The sequence below is a fragment of the Pristis pectinata genome, chromosome 11 (genome assembly GCF_009764475.1).
Source record: "Pristis pectinata isolate sPriPec2 chromosome 11, sPriPec2.1.pri, whole genome shotgun sequence".
NCBI classification, from domain to species: Eukaryota; Metazoa; Chordata; class Chondrichthyes; order Rhinopristiformes; family Pristidae; genus Pristis; species Pristis pectinata.
Window position 1 is genome coordinate 61,652,973 of NC_067415.1, and position 19,556 is coordinate 61,672,528.

The window sequence follows — 19,556 nt, forward strand, 5'->3', positions numbered from 1 at the left end:
ATAAGCAGCATTCACAAGAAAAAAATCATAAATTAAACATAAATTATACACAATTTTTACAAGATTTTTCATGTAGAAGATACAGATTTATGGTAATCAGCAACATAAACTAGGAATGACATGAGATAATTTTTTGTACTCAAAATATGGTTACGATCTTGAATTCACTGCCTGACTTGGCAATTGTCCCAAATTCCGTCCTTTCGTAAATTGTGATTTATAATCAAGAAGGCTTGAATACTTATAATTTTCCCATCTAATGTGCATGCTTAGGATTTCACACCTGATAATATAGGTTAATATATTAGAAAAAAATAGATTAAGTAGAGCTTCGCATAATAGCATATTACAATTTTTAACAACATCCTTAATGTAAAGAAACACCCTGATACAAATGTCTTTTAACACTCAGCCAGTAGAGGAGAAATTAAGTTATATGAATGAGGGTTTCGTTGAATTTTTTTAATCCTGAAAAGAAGTTAGACAATATGTAAGGAATAAGTTAAAAAGAATATAACTAAAGATTCCTGCCATCAATTTACTGGCAGAGAGGGAATACCGCAAGAAGCAAGAACAATGGATTGCTTTGGAGGGCATATAAATCTGAAAAAAAAATGCATTGAGAAAATGGGATGAATCTATAGGAAGCTAAAAGATGAGGTGAAGGACTTCAACTACAACGCTTGAGTCAAGAGACATCAATGTAAATCAGGAGTAACTAGTAATGTTAATGCAGAAGTAGCAGAGAATTACATGATATTTAGAAAGTTGAGTATCAAGCTATCAATGCTATACTTCAAGAAGTTCTTAGATATATTAAATGACTATTGCTTGTATAAACTTCAAACTGTTCTGGTATTGATAATGTAATATTTGCAGGGAAAACAAATGCATAAAAATATTCGACCTGAACTGGAAAGTGGAGTGGGAACCAGATGTAAATTAACGAAGAAAGCAGTGATCACCCGATCTCAATGGCAGGTGGAAATCAACAAAACAATACATTTCTTCGGTATAAATCTTACAGAACAAGTCTTTGGAAAATATGGTGTGTTCAAAATCCATCAACTGGGCTCATCAATCTACTGCTGAAAAGCCATACATGTGTGTATCTACAAACTCCTGTGCAGCCACTGAAAATCACATAACACTGACAGTTCTGAGTAAGTTAATTGTCATAAAATGTTTCACTAACTCTTGTCATTCATGGATTTATGAAGTTGCTGTGAGCTAGTTTTCATTACAGAGTGCATCAACATTTTCAAGAAATTTAATCCACATTTAAAGTAAACTTAATAGTAAGCTATTGTATGAAGGTCTTTCGGGATTTAGTCACACAGTCCAGCATATAAACTGTGCAGCAAGAATTTAATTACTGGTCTCTGTTATGTAAATCATGGCTGAGTTTCAGATAAAAACACCCAAATATTTTGAAGTTCAGCTAAAACAGTGGAAACATGAGTGTACTTAATCAATGATCTGATTAAAGTTTCTTTTAGTGGGGTTAAGATACCTAGAAAAGTGGGAAATATTGTTGTCAGAAAATTGGATGGATAGATGCAGTAACATTCTTAATCACTGAATGGCATTTTAGTTTTCAATTGTTCTCAATTATACAAAATGACATAATGTGTTGCCCTCTCTAGTCCTTCCTTTTAGTGCAAAGCATCAGAGTGGTTTAAAAGATCAACTTGTGACAACATGCAGAAATGCTAAGGGTGGCCTTGCAGAAAATATTGTGTGGATTCCATCAAAAATAAGTGGAAAGCATATGACTAAACAGCAAAATGCAAGCAGGACTTTTGCTAGAAACTGCAAGTCAACACAGTGTAGCAATAATTTGGAGAATGTAACCTGCCTAATAAGTCATCCAACAATTTTTACACCTTTGGAACTGTTTGTAAGATGTGAGTATTTTTTAAAATCTCCTATTACTGTATGTGATAAGGAAATGCAATCTGCAGTTATAGAATGCAGCACATTTCAGCATAGGAACTAGCCCCTCTGCGCTGACCACCATGCCAATGTAAATTAATCCCATCTGTCTGCACATGGTACATATCCTTCTATGCCCTTCCTGTTCTTGTATCTGTCTAAATGTCTCTTAAGTGTTGCTATTGTATCTCCTTTCACCATCTCCCCTGGCAGTGCAATCCACCTTCGTCCAACCTCTCCTTATACCTAATACACTTCAATCCAGGCAACATCCTGGTGAGCCTTTTCATTACCTCTCCTTAGCCTCCACATCCTTCCTCTGGTGTAGCAACCGGAACTGCTCACAATACTCCAAATGTGGCCAAACCAAAGTTTTATACGGCTGCAGCATGTAGTTTAAGAGACTCTTAGATAGGCACATGAATGTGCAGAGAATGGAGGGATACGAACATTGGGTAGCCAGAAGGGATTAGTTTAGTTAGGTATTTAATTATTAGTTAACATCGTGAGCCAAACAGCCTGTTCCTGTTTTACGTTCTATGTAACATTACTTCCTGACTTTTATACTCAATGCCCCGATCTATAAAGGCAAGCATACTGTACACCTTCTTTACCCCGCTATCCTATTGTGTTGTCGCTTTCAGGGAGCTATGGACTTATACCCCAAGATCTCTCTGTACACCAATGCTCCCAAGGGTCATTTCCTGTACATTTCCCTCTTGCGCTTGACCTCCCAAAATGTATCACTTCACACTTGTCTGGATTAAACTCCATCTGCCATTTCTCCACCCAAAGTTCCAAATGACCTATATCCTGCTGTATCCTTTGACATCCTCAATATCCACAACTCCACCAATTTTTGTGTCATCTATTTCCCAGCACTGATCCTTGTGGAACACCACTGGTCACAGGGTCTCCAGTCAGAGAAACACCTCTCCACCACTACCCCTATCTTCTTTGCCAATTGGTATATTAGTATCCAATATACGAACTTACTGTTGACCTTATGTGACTTAATCTTTGTCAAATGCTTTGCTAAGTCCTCCCAGGAAATATCCATTTCACTACCCTCATCAGTCATCTTCGTCACCTCCTCAAAAAATTTCAATCAAATTTGTGAGACAGGACCTCCCATGCACAAAGTCATGCTGACTATCCCTAGTAAGTCAAAATATTAGGAGGAGTAGATAGAGTGGACAGCCAGCGCCTCTTTCCCAGGCACCAATGCTCAATACAAGAGGGCATGGCTTTAAGGTAATGGGTGGGAAGTTCAAGGAGACATCAGAGGGAGGTTTTTTCCACCCAGAGAGTGCTTGGTGCATGGAATGCGCTGCCGGGGGTGGTGGTGGAGGCTGATACGTTGGGCAAGTTCAAGAGATTGTTAGATAAGTCATATGGAGGAATTTAAGATAGAGGGATATGTGGGAGGAAGGAGTTAGGAGTGGTTTGAAGGTCAGCACAACATGGTGGCCAAAGGGCCTTAATGTGCTGTATTGTTCTATGGTTCTATGGGTAAGTCCATGCTTTTCCAAATATGGGTAAATCCTGTCCCTAAACTTCCTCTCCAATAATTCCTGACCACAGATGTAAGGCTCACCTGCCTATGATTTCCTGGATATGCCGCCCTTCTTAAACAAAGGACAATTCTCCAGTACTCTAGGACCTCAAATGTAGCTAAAGAGGATACAAAAATCTCTGTGAAAAACCCCAACAATCTCCTCATTTGCTTTATCTGTATTCTGGGATAGATTCCATCAGGGCCTGGGACTTATCCACCTTAATGTTTTTCAAGACACCAATGTCCACCTCCTCCTTCATATCAATATCAGTATACCTCTCCTCGATCTCATCATCATCCGTGTCCTTCCCTGTGGTGAATGACAATGCAAGGTACTCATTCAGGACCTCGCCCACTCCCTCGGATCCATGTATTAATTCCCTCCTTTGTTCTTAAGTGGACCCACCCTTCCCTGATCAATGCATCTACTTTTGCTAAATGTATAAAGTGCCTCGAGGTTTTCCTTAATCTACTTGCAAAGGACATTTCTGGCCCCCTTTAGTGCTCCTGATTCCTTGTTTAAGTTCTTTCTGCTTACTTTATATTCCTCAAGGGCCTTGTCTGTTCAGCTTCCTAATCTTTACATATGCTTCCTTTTCCTTTTTGACCGAACTTACAATATCTCTTAATCATCCAGGGCTCTTGAACCTTGCCATCCTTATCTTCTATCCTCAACAGGAACATGCTGGTCTTGAACACTAACCAGCTGGGCTTTAAAAGGCTCCCACATGTCCTGATGTGGATTTATCCCCAAACAGCCACTCCCAATCTATTTTCCCCAGTTCCACCAAAAACTGTTGTAATTAGCCTTCCCCCAATATAGCATTTTCAACAGAGGACCAGTCTTATCCTTGTCCATTACTATCTTAAAACTTACAGAGTTATGATTACTGTTCCCAGAATGCACCCCTACTGAAAACTCCAATCACCTGGCCAGGTTCATTTCCCAATACAAGGTCCAGTATGGCCCCTTCTGTTGCTTGCACTATCTAGATACAGTTTCAAGAAACCCTCCTGGATGAACCTAGCAAATTCTGCCCTATCTAAGCTGTTGGTCCTAAGGGAGTATCAGTCAATACTGGGGAAGTTAAAATCTACCACTACAACTGTTGCTTTACATTTTTCCATAATCTGCTTACAAATCTGTACCTCTATCTCCTGCCTGTGATTCTAATTTGCCTGCACGATCTGCTGCTTCTCCTACCCTGTCAAGCACAATTCATTCTCACCACTACACTGATCTCCTCCTTACCTTTTTCATTGGAGTGTAGGAGAATGAGGGGTGATCTTACAGAGGTGCATAAAATTATGAGGGGTATAGATAGGATGAATGTGCACAATCTTTTTCCCAGGGTTGGGGAATCAAGTACTAGAGGGAATAGGCTTAATGTGAGAGGGGAGAGATTAATAGGAAACTGAGGGGCAACTTTTTCTGCTAAAGAGTGGTCAGTATATGGAATGAGCTGCCAAAGGATGTGGGTGAGGCAGGTACATTCAACATTTAAAAGATACAGTACTTGTACATGGATAGGAAAGGTTTAGAGGATATGGGCCAAGTGCAGGCAAATGGGATGAGCTTAGATGGGAATCTTGGTCAGCATGGACCAGATGGGCCAAAGGACCTGTTTCCGTGCTATATGACTCTATGACCATCCCGTTTTCATTTTTACCTGTCCTTCCTTAATATTGAACGCGCTGGAATATTTAGTTCCCTGCTTTGGTCGCCATGCAGCCATGGTTCTTGTAATGAAAATTAAATCATGCCCATTTATTTTTATGGAGACACAAGAGAGGCTGCAGATATGGAAATCTGGAGCAACACACAAAATGCTGGAGGAACTCAATGGATCAGGCAGCACCTATGGAGGGAAATGGACAGTCGATGTTTCGGTTCAAGACCCTTCATCAGGACTGGAACTGCCAGTTCTAAATGAAGCATCTTGACCCAAAACGTCGATTGTGCATTTCCCTCCACAGATGTTGCCTGAACTGCTGAGTTCCTCCAGCATTTTGTGTGTTGCTCCATTTATTTTTATGTCTGTTATTTATTAATTTGTTATCAATGCTGTGAACATTTAAAAAAAATTGTCATTTTAATATTTGTTATTCTTTGACCTCACTTTAGTTTTTATTTATTTCACGATCTGCTTCCCCAACTTTCCCTTCTCTCCTTGTTCCCCTCCTTCCTAAATTCCCTTTGAATCACCTCCCCACCTCTGACAAGCTATTTTAAACCAATCCCCTCGCCATTAGCTGCAGCAACCCCTCCCTGCTTCACTGCCCCCCAACTGCACTCCTGCTCTCACTGAACTCCCAATAATAGAGTCGAATAGCAATACAGGATGGAAACAGGCCCTTCAACCCAACACATCCCTGCCAACCAAGGTGCCCACCTAAGCCAGTCCCATTTGTCTGCATTTGGCCCATATCCTTCTAAACCTTTCCTATCCATGTACACATCCAAATGTCTTTTAAATGCTGTTACTGTACCTGCCTCATCTACTTTCTCTGGCAGCTTGTTCCATATATGCACCACCCTCTGCATGAAGAAGTTGCCCTTCAGGTTCCTTTTAAATATATCCCTTTCCCCTTCCAGCATAAAGTTATGCCCTCTAGTTTTTGGTACCCTTTCCCTGGGAAAAAGACTGTGTGCATTCACCCTATCTATGCACCTCATGATTTTATGCACCTCAGTAAGGTCACTGCTCAGTCTTCTATGTTTCAAGGAATAAAATCCTAGCCTGCCCAACCGCTCCCTATAACTCATGCCCTCCAGTCCTGGCAACATTCTCATAAATACAAAAGTATGCAAAGGGGAAAGCCTATCAGAGAGTGAGATGGACTGGAGGATTCCTGCACTACCTAACTGCTTCCAGTTTGTTTGATGCTCACCCATGCCCTCTCTGCCTACTCATGCTTAAGGTATCTTGCTAAACATGCTGTCCACAAACTTCTTGGCCTCATGGATGTGGCACAGTGTCTTCAGCTGCTGCTCAAGCTTCTGCAACTGGAGACACTTTCTGCACATGTGGTTTTCTGGAATACTGGAAGCATCCATGAGCTTCCATATGGTGCAGAATGTGCATTCCACTTAACTGAGCTGCCCTGTCATAATTCACCCTCTCTAACAACCTACGAGCTATAAAAGTGTCAGAAAAGACTCGACACCCACCAGCCTGATTTGTACCATCATCAGTGCTGAACCAAAAGCCAGTTTTGAGTTTATCCCACAGACTCCTCTTCATGTCTCCCTCACTGAAGCCCACTTACTCACCAAATCATGCTCTCTGAAGACCATTGCACCCAGTACTGTAGTGCACAAACCACAGTTGGTTTGCTTAGGAAGCTATTTGTATTAATTGATAAACCCGTTCTTTCACAGGTCCTTTCAGAATCAGAATTAAAAGCAACAGTCACAGTGTTAAGGGGAGGAAAAACAAATTTACCTTCAACACCAAGGACAGTGAGGGAATCATTCAGGTTGAAATAACAGGATTTGTGAAGAAAGTTGACTTAAACTGTTCAAAGTAAGTGAAAATAGTTTCTTGAAGTATTTGGGTAATTTATAAATATTAAGTTGTATCTCAAAGGTTATTTCAATGAAAACTAACATTTAGCATGATTGAAGCGTGTTTGTAAGTTGAAAATCAATGACGTAGAACACAAATAGCAAGTCTAATACATGAAATGCAACACCTCAGCTGGCCAGAACGAATGGTCATGGATGCAATATGGCTGTGTTTCCTATTTGCAGTGCACATCCTGTGATCCTGGTGGGCAATACCCAACAGGTCCATATATACACTATTGCTTTTGACTGACCATTAACAAATCATACTGATAACAAGTAATTATTTCTGCTTGTTGGTACTCACTTGCAAAATATGCTTAAAGCTCATTGATTAGTTGTAGTTTGGCTTTTCATATTCCGTACATATTCTAAGCCCAATGCTAACCACTGCTTGAGATAGACAACCTTTTCCCAAAATCCTATTGACATTTTTAGAGGTATGTCTTTGGACCATCAGGGGAGACAGCAAAAGAGGCTTTGTTGTTAGTTGGTACTCACTACTATTCTTGATGACTGGATAGAGATTAGGAAGTTGCCATACGGAAAATCAAGGATCAGAATCAGATTTATTATCGCTGTCTTATATGATGTGAAATTTGTTGTTTTGTGGCAAAGACATAAAAAATTATAAATTACAAAATAAATAAATAATGTGAAAAGAAAGGAACAATGAGGTAGATCTTTGCTACCACACCATGCAGTTGGTTTAAAAATTGATCAAGCTTTTGTGGTTGATTGTAATATTGCACCAAAAGATTCATGTACCCATAGATTGTTACTAGCCAGACACTTTTCTTCTTTCTGTGCATTCTATCCATTATTGTTGAACATCCTAACTGCAGATTTATACAGCACAGAATCAGGCCCTTTGGCCTATCGGTCCTTTAAAGGAATCACTAAATCTCAGGCAAGAACATCTCTTATTTATGAAAATACAACTCACAGCTACCAAAAAAATCCATCTCAATACAAATCTATGCATGTGTCCAACTTATCCATGGTTCACCAGTTGACCACACATCTGGTCCTATATCTTAAAATTTACTTTATAGATTCAATTGAATATACTTGAAGAATGATTTGCAATATTTGCTTAAAACTTACTTCATGTTAAGAGTACAAGGAGATTAAGTGGGTGAAAGGAGGATCACAGGCACTGCTGCACATCTATTGGCAGGTTTTAATATAACACAGTCAGTTCCAACATCTACTTACATTATCTCAATGTACATGGAGGTGTTAAACAGACCCTCCTTTGATGTTCCCTTGGAATTGAGGATGACTTGCTTCCACTCCAGTTCTCTGGGTTCTGAAATGGTTGATGAGGCCAATATGGCATCTGAGAACTTGACAACAGATGTGGTGGGAGGTTCTGATGGGATGGACAATGAGGGTGAGATGATATATATATATATATATATATATATATGACTTGGATGAAAATGTGGTGGGTGGGGTAGAAAGTTCGCAGATGACACAATGATTAGCGGTGTTGTGGACTGTGTAGAAGGTTGTCAAAGGATAGATCAGTTGCAGATAAGGGGGTAGAAATGGCAGATGGAGTTTAATGTGGGCAAGTATGAGGTGCTGCATTTTGGGAGATGAAATGTAAAGAGAAATTACATAGTTAATAGCAGGACCTTTAACAGTGTTGAACAGAGGGAGCATCTGGAGTATTGCATTCAATTCTGGTCACCCTATTATAGGAAGGATGTGAGAGCTATGGAGAGGATGCAGGAGAGGTTTACCAGGATGCTCCCTGGATTAGAAGACATGTACATGCTTTAAGGAAAGGTTGAATAAACTTGGGTTGTTTTCTCTGGAGCATCGGAGGCTGAGGGGAGACCTGGTAGAAGTTTATAAAATGACTCTCATAGATATAGTAGACAGTCAATATCTTTTACCCAGGGTCGAAATGTCTAATACTAGAGGGCATGTATTTAAGATGAGAGTGGGATAATTCAAGGGAGGTGTGTGGGATAAGTTTTTTATACAGAGAGTGGTGGGTGTCTGGAATGCGTTGTCGGGATGGTGGTGGTATAAATATGGTGTTTAAGAGGCTCTTAGATGGACACATGAATATGCAGAGAATGGAGGGATAAGGACCCTGTGCAGGCAGAAGGGATTATGTGTCTTTAGCTTAATTGCTTTGGCACAACATCATGGTCTGAAAGGCCTGTTTCTGTACTGTACTGTGCTATATGGAGCCTCTGGGATGTCCTGATCTATGGACTCAAGGCTCTCACTGTCATACTAAATGTCCCTTCTCCACTTTGACATTTATGGGCCATGGATTCCCAGGAGTCAGTAGGAATGTTGCATTTTTTCAAGGACACCTTTTCAGGACTCTGGATTAGGCATATGAATGATGTGGCCTACCCAACATATCTTAACGTTGGCCTGGGAGAGGACACTGACGTTGGTTCGATAATTCTGGCAGCAGATTTGAAGGATCCTGCTTTGACTGACTAGTCTATGTAATCCAATTCCCAGAGTCATAGAGCACGGTGCGGAAACAGCCCCTTCAGCCCACTGAGTCTCCGCCAACTATCCTGTTACATTAATCTCATTTTTTAAATTTTCCTCACTTACTCATCAACTCTCCCCAGATTCTACCACTCACCCACACCTGAGAGACATTTTCAGTGGCCAATTAACCAGCACGCCTTCGGCTTGTGGGAGGAAACTGGAGCACCAGGAGAAACCCATGCAGTCACAGGGAGAACGTGCAAACTCCACACACACAGCATCCAGTATTAGGATTAAACCCAGGTCTCTGGTGCTGTGTGCAGGTGCCATACTAGCTGCACCATTGTGCCACACTTAAGCATATAGGAGGGCAGAAGTCACTGCTGCCCATTTGGCCATGAGTTTATGCCATGTTTTAGCTGTTGCTTTTCAAACACCCCTTAGCCAAAGGTATTGAAGGCAATGCTGTTCATCATCAATCTTACCTTGGCCAAGAGATGGCTCCCAGAATATTGCAAGTGGGGCACATTATCACAGGTCTCACTGTGGACTTTTATTGTTAAAGGGCAGTGTTGTACAGTGGTTCAGGTTCATAAAGGACCATTGCTTGTGATTACTAAGTTTAAGGCCCATCTGTTGTATGTTTCGGTGAACGAGTTAACAGTGACTGTGTATCAGAATGGGCACAAACACAAATGTGATTTATGCACTGAAGCTCAACGACTGAAATTGAATTTGACCTTGGTTCTGGAATGGAGGTAATGTCAATTGAACAGTTTCCCATTAGTCCTGTAGATTAGTTACTCTCCAGCGGGAAGCTTGTTGGAAATGAGGTGCAGCATTGCAGTGGGAAAAATGGAAAAATATGTTGGGACAATGATGTAGCATTGCTTGACACCAGTCTGCACTGAGATTGAATCTGTTGAGGATTTATTAGTGAGGATCATAGTTTGCATACTATCATGAAGCAAATGTAAAAAGAAGACACTTTTCTGTGGCAGTGAAACTTAAGGAAGTCCTTCCCGATGGACTGAATGAAAGGATGTAGTGAAGATGAAGAAGACCATATATACTGCTGGGCTGCTCTCTACAATTTCTCTTGGAGTTGATTGCAGTGAAGATCATGTCCACTGTTCCTCTAGATGACTGGAATCCACACTGTGATTCAGGAAGCAGCATTGTAGACACTGGGTGAGGAGAACACTGATGGTGACTTTCCCTGTGGCAGACTGCAGAGAGAACACTCCTTAGTTACTGCATTTGAATTTCTTGAAGATGTTGTCCCGGAGTTCCTCTGGAATATACTCTGCTTTCCAGATGTGGATGAAGGAGTTTTCAACTTCTTGTCAGTCTAAGTGGAGGCAAGGCTGGACTGAATAGGTTGCAGTGGGATTGAACTAAAGGCGTTCACGTCAAGGACAGAGTCTCAGTTAATGAGGTTTTCAAAGAATTCCTTCCAACAGGTGCTGTCTGCCTCTCAGTCCTTGGGTCCTACCCCTCTGTCAAACAGACTCAAGAGGTGGCAACCAGAAAACAGCCAGCAGCAGGACTGGCAGCTTAATGTTCCGGGGTTCCATTGTTTCAGATGTGATAGAGGGGAGGGATAAAAGGGGGAGGAGTGGCATTACTTGTCAAGGAAAATATCACAGCTGTGTGTAGACAGGACAGCCCAGAGGGCTCGTCTACAGAGGCCATATGGGTGGAGCTGAGGAACGGGAAAGGTGTGACCACAGTAATAGGGTTGTATTATAGACTGCCCAATAGTCAGAGAGAATTGGAGGAGCAAATATAAGAAACAGAAAGTCGTAATAGTAGGGGATTTTAACTTTCCACATATTGACTGGGACTCCCACACTGTGAAAGGGCTGGATGGCTTGGAGTTTGTCAAATGTGTTCAGGAACGTTTTCTAAATCAATATATAGAGAGAGAATGCAATACTTGATCTCCTATTAGGGAAGCAGACAGGTCAGGTGACAGAAATATGTGTAGGTGAACATTCTGGGTCCAGTGACCATAATGTCATGAGTTTCAAGTTAATTATGGATAAGGACAGGTCTGGTCCTTGAGCTGAGGTTCTAAATTGGAGAAAGGCCAATTTTGTGGAAATGAGAAAGGATCTAGGAAGAGTAGATTGGGATAAGTTGTTTTCTGACAAGGATGTGTTCAGTAAGTAGAAGGCCTTCAAAGGTGAAATTTTGAAAGTGCAGAGTTTGCACGTTGCTGCCAGGATTAAATGCAAAGTTAACAAGCATAGGGAACTTTGATTTTCAAGGGATATTGGCGATCTGGTTAAGAAAAAGAGAGAGGTGTATAGCAGGTATAGGCAACTAGGAACAAATGAGGTACTTGAAGAGTATAGATAAGGTAAGAAAATAATAAAGAAGGAAATCAGGAAGGCAAAAAGAAGACATGAGGTTGCTCTGGCAGATGATGTGAAGGTAAACCCGAAGGGTTTCTACAAGTATATGAAGAGTAAAAGGGACAAGGGACAAAATTGGTCCCCTAGAAGATCAGAGAGGTCGTCTATGTGTGGAGCCTCAGGAGATGGGGGAGATTTTAAACAGTTTTTTTGCATCAATATTTACTCAGGAAATTGGCATAGTGTATAAGGAAGGAAGGGAAACAAGCAGTAGTTTCATGGAACATATAGAGATTAAAGAGAAGGAGGTGCTTGCTGCCTTTACAGTGAATAAAGGTAGATAAATCCCCCGGGCCTTTGGACCTTGAGAGAGACTAGTGTAGAAATTGCAGGAGCCCTGGCGGAAATATTGAAAATGTCCTTAGCCATGGGTGCAGTGCTGGAGGACTGGAGGGTAGCTCACGTTGTTCTGTTGTTTCAAAAAAGGCTCTAAAAGTAAAACAGGTAATTACAGGCTGGTGAGCCTGACATCAGTAGTAGGTAAATTATTGGAAGGTGTTCTGAGAGATCGGATATACAAGTATTTGGAAAACCAAGGGCTGATTAAGGATAGTCAGCATGGCTTTGTGCATGGTAGATCGTGTTTAACGAATCTTGTAGAGTTTTTCGAGGAGGTTACCAAGAAAGTAGATGAAGGAATGGCTGTGGATGTTGTCTACATGGACTTTAAGGCCTTTGACAAAGTCCCACCTGGGAGGTTAGTTCAGAAGTTTCAGACACTAGGTATCCATGGAGAGGTTGTAAACTGGATTTGAAATTGGCTGTATGGGAGAAGACAGAGAATGGTAGTGGCTGATTGTTTCTCAGACTGGAGGCCTGTGACTAGTGGTGTGCCTCAGGGATCTGTGCTGGGTCCATTGTTGTTTGTTGTCTATATCAGTGATCTAGATGATAATGTAGTAAATTGGATCAGCAAGTTTGCTGATGACACTGAGATTGGAGATGTTGTGGACAGCGAGGAAGGCTTTCAAAGCTTGCAGAGGGATCTGGACCAACTGGAAAAATGGGCCAGAAAATGGTAGATGGAATTTAATGCAGACAAGTGTGAGGTGTTGCATTTTGGAAGGACAAATCAAGGTAGGACATACACAGTAAATGGTAGGGCAGGGTAGACAAGGTTGTAAAGAAGGCTTTTGGCATCCTGGCATTCAAAAATCAAAGTATTGAGATGGGATGTTATGGTAAGGTTGTATAAGACATTGGTGAGGCCAAATTTGGAGTATTGTGTGCAGTTCTGGTCACCTAACTATAGGAAGGATATCAGTAAGATTGAAAGAGTGCAGAGAAGATTTACTAGAATGTTGCCAGGTCTTCAGGAGTTGAGTTACAGGGAAAGATTGAACAGGTTAGGACATTATTCCTTGAAGCGTACAAGAATGAGGGGAGATTTGATAGAGGCTTACAAAATTATGAGGGGTATAGACAGGGTAAATGAGAGTAGGCTCTTTCCACCTAGATTAGGAGAGATAAGTACAAGAGGACATGGCTTTAGGGTGAAAGATGAAAGGTTTAGGGTGAACATTAGGGGGAACTTCTTCACTCAAAGAGTGGTGGGAGTGTGGAACGAGCTGCCATCTGATGAGGTAAATGTGGGCTCACTCTCAAGTTTTAAGAATAAATTGGATATATACATGGACGGGAGAGGTCTGGAGGGTTATGGAGGGCAAGTCAATGGGACTAGCGGAATAAAGTTTCGGCACAGACTAGAAGGGCCTAATGGCCTGCTTTCTGTGCTGTAGTGTTCTATGTTCCATAACATGGGCAAGAGATTGGCTACCGCACCATGCAACCCCTGCTGGGCTTCAGCCCACATGTGTATGTGTGTAAGAGTTAGTCTGCACATGCTGGGAAGCACCTACACATGTGTTCAATAATGCACAAGTATGAACTTATATTCAGCAGGGCCTGGATTCCAATCATCTTGTGCCCCTTTTGTCACTAGATCATGACCTCACTCTGTGAAGCCCACATGATATCTGGTGTACCTTCTCCAATGGGATCACCAGTACCATATTCCACTAGTCCAGCCATATCACACAAAGCCCACACTAACAACTGTATCTAAAGCAAAGAAAGGAAAGGTAAACTTTCACATATCTGTTTGACAGGGGTGGTAGCTTCCATGCATGGAGAGGCAGATAGCTGTTTCATCCTGGACAATATAGTACATCCAACATTTGCTTATGTCCCTCGTGGTAGGTTGATTCAGAAGATAAAGATGCATGGGATCCAGGGTAACTTGCAAGTTTTGATTCGGAACTGGCTTGCCCATAGAAGATAAAGAGTAGGGATGGAAGGCTGTTATTTTTGGTTAGAAGTCAGTGACCAGTGATGTTCCACAAGGATCAATGCTGGGACTTCTATTGTTTGTGTTTTATATCAATGATTTGGATGAAAATGTCGATGGGTGGAGTGTCCCTGAGGTCTACACCTGTGGGAGGTGATCCCAGCTGCTGATCCTGAAGGACCAGGTTAAGGAACCAGAGCTGGAGCTGGGCGTACTTAGGACTATCCTGAATGCTGAGAGCATCATAGATAAGAGCTGTAGTGAGGTGGTCACTCCTAAGGTTCAGGCTGCAGATAGTTGGGTGACCACCAGGAAGAGCAAGCAGGGTAGGCAGAGAGTGCAGGAAGCTCCTGTGGCCATTCCTCTCAAAAACAAGTGTACCATTTAGGATACTGTTGGGGAGAAGAAAGCAGCAGAAGCCAAAACCATGGCACCATGACTGGCTCTGCAGCACAGTGGGGAAGGGTGAAGGCAGACAGGATTTTAGTGGTAGGGAACTCGATAGTCAGGGGGACAGACAGGAGGTTGTGCGGTCACAAACAGGAATCCAGGATGGTGAGTTTGAGGGTGAATTTTGGCAGTATTAGACGAGAGCTGGCCAAGGTTGACTGGGCTACATCGTTTGCAGGCAAAGAGACCTCTGGCAAGTGGGAGGTTTTTTAAAGTGAGATAGCAAGCGTTCAAGGACTGTTCCTGTTGAATTAAAAGGCGAAGCTGCCAGGAGTTGGGAACCCTTGATGTCAAGGCAGTTGGGATCCAGTGAATCATTGAAGGTACAGTATATAGAGGATGCTGGATTATACCCAAGAAGGAAGTTAGGAGTGCCAAGATGATGGCTTTGGCAGAAAAAATTAAGGAGAATCCTCAGAGATTTTTAAGTATATTCAGGGAAAAAGAGTGACTAGGGTGAGAGGAGGTCACCTCAAAAACTAAGATGGAAATTTATGTGTGGAGCTGCTGGAGATGGCAGAGTTCTCAATGATTATGAGGATGTTGTCTACATGCACTTGACAAGGTCCCTCATGGGAGGCTCGTCCAGAAGATGGAGATGCATGGGATCCGCAGTGACTTGGCCGTTTGGATACAGAATTAGCTTCCCCATAGAAGACAAGGTAATGGTCAATGGAACTTATTCTGGCTGGAGGTCTGGGGCTACTGGTGTTTCACAGGAAACCTCTGTTGTTTGTGATATATATAAATGATGTGGATGAAAATGTAGATGGATTGGTTAGTAAGTTCATAGATGATACAAAGATTGATAGTATTGTAGATAGTGTAGAAGATTGCCACAGTGAGATATAGATCAGTTGCAGACATGGGTGGAGAAATGGCAGATGGTGCTTAATCCAGCCAAATGTGAGGTATTGCACTTTGTGAGATCAAATGTAAAGAGACAGTACAGTGTTAATGGCAGGACCCTTAACAGTGTTGGTGTACGGAGGGATCTTGGGGGTCAAAGTCCATTGCTTCCTGAAAGTGGCTGGACAAGGTGATGGGGTGGTAAAGAAGGCATATGGTATGCTTGTCTTTGTTAGTTGAGGCACTGAGATCGAGAGTCAGGAAGGTACTTTGCAGCTTTATAAAACTCTAGTTAGGCTGCATCTGGTCGCCCCATTATAGAAAGGATGTTGAGGCTTTGGAGAGGATCCAGAAGAGGTTTACCAGGATGCTGCCTGGATTAGAGGGCATGTGTGCAATAAGGTGTTGAATGAACTTTTACACATGGGTGGTAGACATATGGAATGAGCTGCCAGAAGAAGTGGTTGAGGTTGGTACATTAGATACATTTAAGAAGTATGAGGACAGTATATGGATGACAAGAGTTTAGAGGGATATGGGACAAGTGCTGGGAAATGGGATTAGCTTGAATGTACACATTGGTCAGCGTGGATAAGTCTGGGCCGAAGGACCTTTTCCTGTGTTGAACAACTCTATGACTCTAAGTGCGAAGTGATGCATTTCATAAAAATTAGCCTCACATTCTCCTTTAAATTTTTCACTTTTCACCTTAAACCAATGCCATCTAGTATTTGACTTTTGCACATTGGGATAAAGTCTCTGACTATCTCCCCTGTCTATTGCCTCTCATAATTTTATATACTTTGATCAGGTCGAACTCAACCTCCGACACGCCAGAGAAAACACACCAAGTTTGTCCAGGCTTTCCTTATTCCTAATACTCTACAATCCCAGACAGCATCCTGGTGAATCTCTTCCATACCCTCTCCAAAGCCTCTACTTTTTGCTTATAATATGGTGACAATAAATACACACAATACTCCACATGTGGCCTAACTAAAGTTTTAAACAGCTGCTCAACTTTTATACTCAACTTCTATAATCAATTCCCCAACCGATGAAGGCAAGCATGCAGTACACCTTCTTTGCCACCTTATCCACTAGTGTTGCCACTTCCAGGGACCGATGGACTTGTCTCCCAAGATCCATCTTTTGTTTTACATAGAGTAGTTGATATCTGGAACTCACTGCCAGAAGAATTGATAGAGTCAGATACAATCACTGTGTTTAAGAGACATTTAGAGAGGCACTTCAAAAAGGCAAGGCATAGAAGGATATGGACCTAGTGCTGGCAAATGGGATGAGTGTAGATGGGCAAAATGGTCAGCATGGATGAGGTGGACCAAAGGGTCCATTTCTGTGCTGCACAACACTGACTCTATGACTGAAGCCCCATCGATTGGCACTGATCCATAAATGGCATTCATATGTTTTCCATGCCTTTGTAAATCCTTTCCTAGCTTCTATCCATGCTATTCCAGCAATGACTGTAAGAAGGTATGTCCTGTCTAGCCCTGCAACTAGCAACTATTTAGGACATTGTACTGAACTTCTCCTTTTAGCTTATCTCATGGGATTTATCATTATTAATCTATTACTGCTGATTTCTGATGACTATCTGGAGATGCGGAACAAGCTACAAACATTGCATAATCCTAAACACATTAAAGAAAACAATATGGAATGGTCTGGAATGGCTTTAGTGCTTCCTACTAGCAATGACAAGGTAATGATTTCAAGTTGGTGGTTGCCAGGTTAAGCAAGACATGGTGTGTGTTTATCCTTTTTAGTTTGGAGTCTTAAAGAATCAGAATCCACATGGAAGGAAACCAAGCCAGCTAATGTCATCTCCTATTTATCTAACCCTTAGTGACATGTTGAAGGGTTGGGGCGGGCCACAAATAAAGATCTCTTTGGGTGAGAGTCTGTGTTATCTTGTGGTCTCCTTATATTTGACTGACCACTACAGACCAAAAGCAAATAATTTATCCATGTGTGTCCATGACAGGGCTTAGTAGCAAATGTGATAATAGCATTAATCAAAATATCCACAGTCATAATACCATGGAACCATAGAACAATACAGGCCCTTTGGCCCACAATGTTGTGCCAACCGTTAAACCACGCCGAAGACTATCTAACCCCTTCCTCCCACATTTCCCCCTATTTTAAAATCCTCCATATGTTTATCTAGCAACCTCTTGAATTTGACCAACATATCTGCCTCCACCACTACCCCAGGTAGCGCATTCCATGCACCAACCACTCTCTGGATGAAAAACCTCCCTCTGATATCTCCCTTGAACTTCCCACCCATTACCTTAAAGCCATGCCCTCTTGTATTGAGCATTGGTGCCCTGGGAAAGAGGCACTGGCAATCCACTCTATCTATTCCTCTTAATAATAATAAATGAGGCAACTTTCAGTGATCTGTGGATATGAACCCCCAGATCCCTCTGCTCCTCCACACTCCCCAGAATCCTGCCATTAACCTCATACTCTGCCTTGGAGTTTGTCCTTCCAAAGTGTACCACCTCGAACTTCTCCGGATTGAACTCCATCTGCCACTTCTCAGCCCATCCTATCAATATTCCTCTGCAAGCTTCGACAGTCCTCCACACTATCCACAACACCACCGGCCTTTGTGTTGTCTGCAAACTTGCTAACCCACCCTTCCACCCCCTCATCCAAATCATTAGTAAAAATCACGAAAAGTAGAGATCCAAGAACCGATCCTTGTGGGACACCACTAGTCACAGCCCTCCAATCTGAATGTACTCCCTCCACCACAACCCTCTGCTTTCTACAGGCAAGCCAATTCTGAATCCACATGGCCAAGCCTCCCTGGATCCCTTGCCTTCTCACCTTCTGAAGAAGCCTTCCATGTGGAACCTTGTCAAATGCCTTGCTAAAATCCATGTAGACCACATCTACTACACTACCCTCATCAATCTTCCTGGTCACCTCCTCAAAGAATCCTATCAGGCTTGTAAGACATGATCTTCCCTTCACAAAGCCATGCTGGCTGTCCCTAATCAGTCCATGATTCTCTAAATGCTCATAGGTCGTCTCTCTTAGAATCCTTTCCAACAGCTTGCCCACCACAGACATAAGGCTCACTGGTCTATAATTTCCTGGACTATCCCTACTACCTTTTTTGAATAAGGGGACAACATTTGCCACCCTCCAATCCTCTGGTACCATTCCTGTGGACAATGAGGACTCAAAGATCCTAGCCAACGGTTCAGCAATCTCCTCCCTCGCCTCACAAAGCAGCTTGGGGACTATTCCGTCAGTCCCCGGGGACTTATCTGTCCTAATATTTTCTAACAGCTACAACACATCCTCTCTCTTGATATCTACATGCTTTAGAACATTAACCTTACCAACACTGTCCTCAGCATCATCAAGACCCCTCTCTTTGGTGAATACTGAAGAGAAGTATACATTGAGAACCTCACCCACTTCCGCAGCTTCCAGGCACATCTTCCCACCTTTGTCTCTAATCGGTCCTACCTTTACTTCTGCTCTTCATGTACGAGTAAAAAGCCTTGGGATTCTCCTTAACCCTACTCGCCAAAGCCTTTTCATGTCCCCTTCTTGCTCTCCTCAGCCCCTTCTTAAGTTCCTTCCTTGCTACTCTATATTCCTCATGAGCACAATCTGATCCTTGTTGCTTAAACCTTTTGTATGCTGCCTTCTTCTTCCTAACTAGTTGTTCCACCTCTCTTGTCACCCATGGTTGCCTCACACTGCCATTCTTTCTCTGCCTCACCAGGACAAATTTATCCCTAACATCCTGCAAGAGATCCCTGAACAACAACCACATCTCCATAGTACATTTCCCTTCAAAAACGTCATCCCGATTTACACTCTCAAGTTCTAGCTTTATAGCCTCATAACTTGCCCTTCCCCAATTAAGTATCTTCCCTCTTTGCTCCTATCCTTGTCCATGACAATGCTAAAGGTTAGGGAGCAGTGGTCACTGTCTCCTATCCGTTTCCCTGGCTATCGAGT

The 19,556-nt window shown here is 42.2% G+C and overlaps 1 protein-coding gene across 1 annotated transcript in view; it reads left to right on the plus strand.

Annotated features, from left to right (window-relative positions):
- The first annotated feature begins 885 nt into the window (after window positions 1-885).
- LOC127575811 (uncharacterized) overlaps window positions 886-19,556 on the plus strand; it is a 50,600-nt gene continuing 31,929 nt past the window's right edge. The window contains exons 1-3 of the mRNA XM_052025934.1: window positions 886-1,163; window positions 1,647-1,907; window positions 6,876-7,020. Coding sequence (XP_051881894.1) covers window positions 1,046-1,163; window positions 1,647-1,907; window positions 6,876-7,020 — 524 coding nt within the window. The 5' untranslated portion in view covers window positions 886-1,045. The remainder of the gene's footprint in view (window positions 1,164-1,646; window positions 1,908-6,875; window positions 7,021-19,556) is intronic.